This window comes from Dipteris shenzhenensis, chromosome 27 (genome assembly GCF_047967505.1).
Source record: "Dipteris shenzhenensis isolate YYH24624 ecotype China chromosome 27, Dip_SZ_1.0, whole genome shotgun sequence".
Lineage (NCBI taxonomy): Eukaryota > Viridiplantae > Streptophyta > Polypodiopsida > Gleicheniales > Dipteridaceae > Dipteris > Dipteris shenzhenensis.
The window spans coordinates 8,760,149-8,767,923 of NC_141622.1; the positions used below are offsets into that span (position 1 = coordinate 8,760,149).

A 7,775-nucleotide genomic window follows, 5' to 3' on the forward strand; every position below is an offset into this window, starting at 1 on the left:
ACATTAGCATCTTGGCCTCAAACATCCCATGTAGTTTTAATCTCATGTTTTTAATATATTGAGAGTTGGCTCCACTTTAGTCATTATGTCATGTAAAAAGCATGCAAAATCCACCATAAGAGGTGTGTCGGTGAGCAACAATCATCAATACATTAAAGGAGAAGGCAGGCTTCTCAAGAATTTTGTGGGCCACATATTTATTCTCTATTTCATTGAAAGAATCAGTGGTACTTATAGACATAGAGAGGGAAAAATCTTGCATTTTCATTTAGAACTTTTCGTGAAGGAATCATCGTTCCAATGTGTAAGTAGCCATGCTCATCATGGAGACAAAATAGCATCCATATATATATATATATATATATATATATATATATGTATGTATGTATGTATGTATGTATGTATGTATGTATGTAGCTCTTCTTTGTGGTATGTGTTGTGGCATGTGCAATTAATATCTCTGTGAAGCTGGCATGTGTGTGTATATATATATATATATAGCTCTTCTTTGTGGTGTGTGCTGTGGCATGTGCAATTAATATCTCAATGAAGCTGGCATGTGTGTGTGTGTGTGTGTACACTCTCACAAATAGAGACATTATGCAAGATAGATGGAATTGACACACTCATGTACATGGGTAGACATAATCCTGTGGATTTAGAGCTGCACATGCATATGATGGGCATTCACCCACCTAGACACACTTGTGAGCACGCATGCACAAACATGTACACGAGTATATGATCATAAACACACAAATGCATACATGCACTCATGCACAATGCACACACAAAGCCCACACATACTCCTAAGCACACTTACAAACATTATCATCATGCACACACAATCAACATATAAACATTGAGCAAAATAATATTGTGAACAATCTTTATTAACACTCCAATACATGGGGTATGCATTCACACAACTCTTATTGAAAATAAGATTTTCCTCCAAAATAGCATATCTTCAATTTTAAAGCCCTCTTTAATTAAAGGGATTTTAATTATTGTTCAAATGAAAATTCTTGAATGTGTGTGTGTGGGTGTGTTTTCTTGTGTGTGTGTGTGCACACGCATGCCTTCAAATGAAATGTAGCCAAGTTAAAAAACACATGTTAGTGACCATCTTTTTTAGTATGATGGTGTAGAACTTCTTTCACTCTATTGCCTCCACAATATGTAGTGTTTGGAAGTTTTCAAAAACTTACATGGTCTCAATTTGTAATGAAACTGGTATAAGGAATTAAAGAGAGAAGGGAGGATTTTAATCATATTTTCCACTGATTTTGCAATTAGCCATTCTCCACACAATATGTAGTGTTTGGAAGTTTTTCGAAAACTTATATGGTCTCAATTTGTAATGAAACTAGTATAAGCAATTAAAGAGAGAAGGGAGGATTTTAATCATATTCTCCATTGATTTTGCAATTAGCCATTCTCCATGCTGCAATAATTTAGTGATGAAATAAGGCACCCTAGCAATTGGATAATGAATTATTTATTCTCTTAGTTTCTAAATGCAACACATGCAAATCATCAAATTGAGTTATAAGCAATTGAAGTTTGTATTTTACCCACATGCATAATGAAGGTCTTCAAAGTTGGCTTAAACTGAGAGGCTATGTGGGCTAATGCATTGTTTTTTTCTTTTCCAATGCTAATATAACATCTTTCCATGCTGTGTTCACCAACTTGGTTAGTTCTTTGTGTATCATACATGTCATACATGTGCTCTCATGCTAAAGTGTTTGTATGCTATGTGTGTGTGTGTGTGTGTGTGTGTGTGTGAGAGAGAGAGAGAGAGAGAGAGAGAGAGAGAGAGAGAGAGAGAGAGAGAGAGATGTATGAAAAGATAAGAAAAATGTTTTTTCCAGCCAAAGATATGCTAAGGCTGAAGTGAGATCCAATTAGAGAATCACCTAATAAGCATTCAAATATTGATATTTATAAATAATATCTAAAATTATATTTCAATATTTATAAATAATATCTAAAATTATATTTCTAAGTTCTCGATTCCTAACTTAAGCTTGACAAAGGCATTTTTGTAACCCAAAATCCCCTCAAAAGCATTCAAATATTAAAATTTATAAGTAAATTTCTATTCCTAGGATCTCGATTCCTAACTTGAGGCCTTCATAAGGAAGGTCTGTGGCCAGTTGTAGCCAGGTCAAGCTAGCTTTGCCCATGACATATTTGATGAATTTGGTAATGTGGGCAAGATTTCACCCCTTACCCTCTAGCATTCGTCTCGCCATTCCCTCCTATGTGTGCTTGCACACTCACGTGCATGTGTGTGTGTGGGTCTCATTTACTCTTGGCCAAGCTGGTAAATCAAAAATCCCCGCAATAAAATATCCCCATTAATTTGAACACAAATGGCATACAAATATGTCCAACCCATCTATTTACAATTACAGATTGAGTGAGCCAAGCCAAGTTGTGCCTATGGTGGGGGGGTCTTGAAACATGAAATCTTATATCTTGAAATTAAAGACATTTTAAGATCCCATCCCACCTTGGGACCTGATGATGCTAGTTGCTAGCCCATCGTAGACTGGTCAGGTTACTCGTACTTTTTAAACATGCTAAGTCAAGTTTAACAGAACACCTGGATCAATAGAGGTCTCAAACATCATCAAATAAGATTTTGAAACAACTGGATTCGCATTGTTGTAAAGGGGACGATTACCACGCCCGTTTTTTAGAAAGAGAAGCTACCTTTGATAATTTACAGAGCAAGCTCTACTACGAAGTTCGCCGTGAGAGCATCGTCGATGGTGGTGCAGAGGGCGGGACAACAAGTGCTAGTAAGGCTGCTGCCTGGTTATGGCGATGGGGCTTTGGACAACGTGGGTGCCGTCGGTCCAGGCGAGGGAGGCGAAGACGGACTCAGAGTCGCCGGGGAGGAGACCAATAGGAAGAGCGGTGACGGAGAGGGTGAAGGAGAGCTTCTGGTTGACGAAATGGAACGACAGGACGGAGGGATGGACGGAGATTTGGACGCCGGGAGGGGAGGTGATTTTAGCGGTATAGGTAGATTTAGCGGGGCCAACGTTGGTGAGGGTGCGGCTAAAAGAGGCGGCCAATTTAGCGGGAGGGGCGGCGACGCCGCTTTGATCAAAAGCGGCGGAGAACGACGGATAATTAAGGTCGGCGGGCTTACGGAGGCGCGCCGCCGGCGAACATGGCGTATTCCGGCGCGCCACTAACTTGATGTCACGCTGGCTGTAATTAAGCGCGCAGAGGAGGTCCACGTAATCCTGCACCGCCAGGTCGTACACCAAGCCGGGGTCCATCGCCTTCTGCGGATTTACATGCCCCGCGCCGAAATCGAAAGGGGTGGACACGTTGGACGTCGCCTCGTCAGCAATGGTCCTGCCGCGGTTGTCCAGCGTGTACGCGGAGGTCATCAGCGCGGAGCGTAGCGCCGCCGGCGACCACTTTGGGTGGTTGCTGCGCAGCAGGGCGGCGACGCCGGAGACGTGCGGGCAGGCCATCGACGTGCCGGAGATAATGTTGAACTTAACGATACGGTGGTCTGCGGCTAGCCCAGACGGTCCTACGGCACCCGTCCATGCCGCGAGTATGTTCACTCCCGGCGCTATCACGTCCGGCTTGAGAATCTCCGACGTCTGCGGGTTCGGCCCGCGGGAGGAGAAGGACGCCACCACCGGCGCTGGCTTGACATCCACTACAGTGCCGCGGAAGATGATCCGCGCAAGAGGGTTACGGGCGGAGGAGATGTATTGGCGGAGAACGGTGCCACCGTGGTAACCGACGGCGGTGGCGGGGAGGACATGGGCGTCGGCGACGAGGCCCTCGCCGTCGAGGGCGGAGTTGACGAGGATCATGGCGGCGCCACCAGCTTTGAGGACGGCGAGGCCCTTGGCGACGCGGGGATTACTACCACGGGTGCAGACGACGATCTTGCCACGAACAAGGGAAGGGTCGAGGGAGCCGTCCATGCAGAGGCTGGAGCTGTAGGAGTCGGAGCTATTGTCGGGGGGAGCGGCGGCGGCGGCGTCGATGAGCGGGAGCCAGCGGCGGGGCGGCAGCGGGCGGCCGCTGAAGAGTGAAACTCCGGCGATGGAGCCGGAGTTCCCCAAGCGAACGTCGGCGGGGAAATTTCTGTCGAGCGTGCTGGCTCCAATGGTAGTGATCCACGGGGAGATGTTCGTGACGGAAAGCTCTGCCGGACCTTGATTTCCGCCGGAGGCCGCCACGAAAACGCCGTGCTCCATGGCGCCGAATGCACCTATCGAGATGCTATCCATGTAGTACGGCACTACGCCTCCGCCGACGGAAAGCGAAATTACGTCAACTCCGTCGGAGACCGCACGGTCGAAAGCAGCCAGAATGTCGGAATCAAAGCAGCCGGACGCCCAACATACCTTGTACGCTGCCAGCCTCGCCTTCGGCGCCACCCCCTTCGCCATCCCCGCTGCATACCCCAACATGCTCGCCCTCACCACATACCTGCCTGCTGCTGTCGAGGCTGTGTGCGTCCCATGCCCGTCTGTATCCCTCGGTGACCTCGCCTCCACCGTCTCGTTCAACGGCCCGCTCATCGCCTCGTAACCCCTCAGAAAATACCTCGCCCCCACTAGCTTCCTGTTGCACATCGTCACGTTGAAGCTCACCCCCCCCTCGCACCCCCCCTTCCACTTCTTCGGCACCGCCCCTATCTTGGCGTCGCTGAAGCTCTTGCTCTCTGGCCATATCCCCGTGTCCAGCACCCCCACTATCACGTCCGACCCGAAGTCCGCTCTCGGCCATAATCCCCACTTCGAATCCAGCCCCAGAAACTGCGGCGTTCGCGTCGTGTGCAGCTGCCTCACCTTATCGGGGAAGATTCCCAGGCACTCCGGCATCGACTCGAATAGATGGGCTTGAGCGGGGCTCAGCTTGGCGGAGAAGCCGTGGAACACTGTGTCGTAGACGTGCACCATATGGTTCTGCTCAGCCTCTTCTGCGTTCACTCCTTTCTGCGAAGCTAGCATTGAGGTGTACCAGGATTTGTGGCTTACAAAAGCTGCTGGCATTGCAGTCTTCTCCATGCTAATTATGTAAGTCGTCTCCGATTCTACAGCTGATGAAGAAGCCGCTGTCAATGCAAGAACACAGACGAGGAGCAACATTGTGGCCATAGATATCACCTGGAAGACTGAATGCGGCTGCGAAGCCTGTTTAGCAGGCAGATTGACGAGCAAGCATAAATTCCCTGCTATCAGCCTGAGCATGAAGCGCCCTATACCCAATAAAGATCAGTGAAACTTCTCCCATGAGCAGAAGATATCCGCACACTCTCACGCACCAGCAATGGAGTCGGTGTCGCATGGGCCTTGAGCTCTCTTCAATGAGGTAAGCGCCCCGAAATCATCAAGAACAAAAGGCTAGTAGGGAAGCTTCCCCAAGAACGGACAAGGGAAGCTGGAAAGCAGGGGCAGCAGACGAAGCGCTAGGTGATGAGAAGTGGAGCGCGTGCAAGACTACATATATAGTACCCACCCGAGTCAAAACCGCTTGCAGTAAAAGCATCACGGGAGGCAGGAAACTATATGGTTACAGCAACGAAAAGCAGCGAGGAACAAAGGCAATGAATGGGAGAGGAACTGGTGAAAGGGGAGAGGAAGACGAAGAAGAAAGAAAGGCAAAACTCGTGAAGAGGAAAGGGGGGGGGAAGAAGAAGGAAAACGTTGGTGAATCAAAGAACTCGTGAGGGGGGAGCATGCAGAAAGGGCCCTAGGGGTAAGAGGTTACAGGAGGCGATAGAATAGTAACGGCCACTTGAGAAGGATGAGGTTGAGCGAAATACAAAAGGCTGCAGCAAAGGAAGGGTGGCTGGGAAGGTAGGTGGGTAGCATTTAGTCATGAATGAGGCTGCGCGCTGATTCAACAACAGGGAGGCAAAGGCTGTGAGAGGAGGACGATCTTTTCTTGCCACGCTTTTTAACTGGCTCATTTGCACAAAGAGTTTCAAAGCGTTAATAAGTTTTTAGGGGATTGGAAAAGACCTGAGGACGCCCAGAATCGTTTAAACATCTCGAAAAAGAAATCCATTCCGACGAGCCTGTTGCCGTTCTGCCCAGCCCCCGTGCTTGAATCTGTCCGTACCGTTAGTCGGTTCCAACGGCCGCCTGCCCCCCACTTCCGTACCACCGCCCCAACTTCCAAGTTCCCACGGGGACTATTTGCAAACCGCATTTCCCTATGCTTTCCCTCTCTGGACTACCTGATCATTTATTCTCCTTTTTTATTTTTTTAACTTTTAAGATCCTCTCTCTCTCAGGGTCTGTGCACACCCAGCAAAATTGGGTTTCTGTTCATACGTTTATTTCCAAAGAGCTTGAGAAGCTCATTAAATGCAGACTGCAAGTTGGTGAAGATGTAAAGAGCCTCATACAAAACCTTAGTTTGGCATAGAATGATTGGCTCGTCAAGATCCGCTGTCGGACGGCTCATCATTTCAGCCGTCCGATCAAACACATTTATTTTACAAAAGTACAATCACATTGCGCGAGCTGTCTCCATCACTTTTCCCTGCCTCACGCGTCGCCATCAAGTCCAAGAAGAGGGCACGAAATACAAGATTTTTGAGGTGGCAGCGAGACATTCGTCCTCGCGTCACTTTCCATCAACCTCCCGCGGGCCCTCAACGTATGCTAAAAGCCTAAGGTAGACTTTTCCTCACCATAAAAATGGCTCGCTGCGACGCCACTCGCCATTTTAATGGTGAGGAAAAGCCTCCCTCAGGCTTTTCACTTATATTGCAGTGGCACCTGATTGGTTGAAAAAACAATTGTGCACTAGTGCTCGTTTTGGCACCTTCAAAATTGAATCGGTCCTTTTGTGAACCAATGCGCCACCAGTTTACCTCAAAATCTATGTGAGTCATCATTGGCTGCGCATTTTCCTGCTTGTGTGCACTAGCTCTCACCAAGCCTTATCCAATTTGCTGCGAAATCCTAGAAAATCATCCATCAAGCTCAAGAAACTTTTCACACCCTCACAAACATTCTCAATCGTCCTCAAAACAAGAGGATCGTTTCTAGATCTCTCCTTTCTCAACATCAACTATCAATCTTCCTCTAAACGAAAAGATTGATTCTAGATCTTCTGCTTCCTCAACATAAAATATCAATTCTAGATTCATGCTTCTTTCTCGAAACATGTGTCGGTTCCCTCCACTAAGAGCCCAAAAAGGTCACTCTCAACTCTGCTGTAACCCATTATATAGCAAAATGCTATATAATGGTTTACAACATATAGCATTTTGCTTTCCTCCTATCTTTGTTATGTCTACCTTTTGTGAAAGGAAAATAATACCTTTCATTAAAAAGGAATGATTTTCATCCACTAAGCAAATCTACTTTTTCCAAGTGATTTGAGGCAATGGGACCTCTCCTTAAAGCCAATCCTCATGCACCAAGGATCGTCAAGAACTTTGACAATTTCAAAATGGACAAACCAACCAACTAGTGATTCCTAACCATTCTAGGGAGTTCAAGGGGGTGGCCTGAGGCACCACCTCGAGATGTTTTGTGTTTCTTTCCACTACTTGAGGATTGAATCTCTTTTGTCCTGAGGGTTCCTCCGGTCGAGATTTTTTCACAGAGATTGTGGGGTCGAGATCTCCTTCCCACCTCTATTGTAATCTCTTATGGATGCACAATATTATTGTTAAAAGAACACCTAAAGAACCGTCTGTTGCAAACCAAAACAATAATGCAACAGGTAATTCTTGTATTCCATTGGGGCTAGCCTCTCTT

General features: G+C 47.0%; 1 protein-coding gene across 1 annotated transcript; it reads right to left on the reverse strand.

Moving 5' to 3' along the window:
• Positions 1-2,673: 2,673 nt before the first annotated feature.
• On the reverse strand, positions 2,674-5,904 carry LOC147883827 (subtilisin-like protease SBT1.5). The gene has a single exon (XM_087398611.1). The coding sequence runs from the start codon at positions 5,244-5,246 to the stop codon at positions 2,811-2,813; it is 2,436 nt and encodes an 811-aa protein (XP_087254737.1). The 5' UTR covers positions 5,247-5,904; the 3' UTR covers positions 2,674-2,810.
• Between the last annotated feature and the right edge of the window lie 1,871 nt (positions 5,905-7,775).

Excerpts from the sequence above, each read along its gene's own strand:
- LOC147883827 (XM_087398611.1), bottom strand. The coding sequence starts at position 5,246 with ATGCTCAGGCTGATAGCAGGGAATTTATGCTTGCTCGTCAATCTGCCT.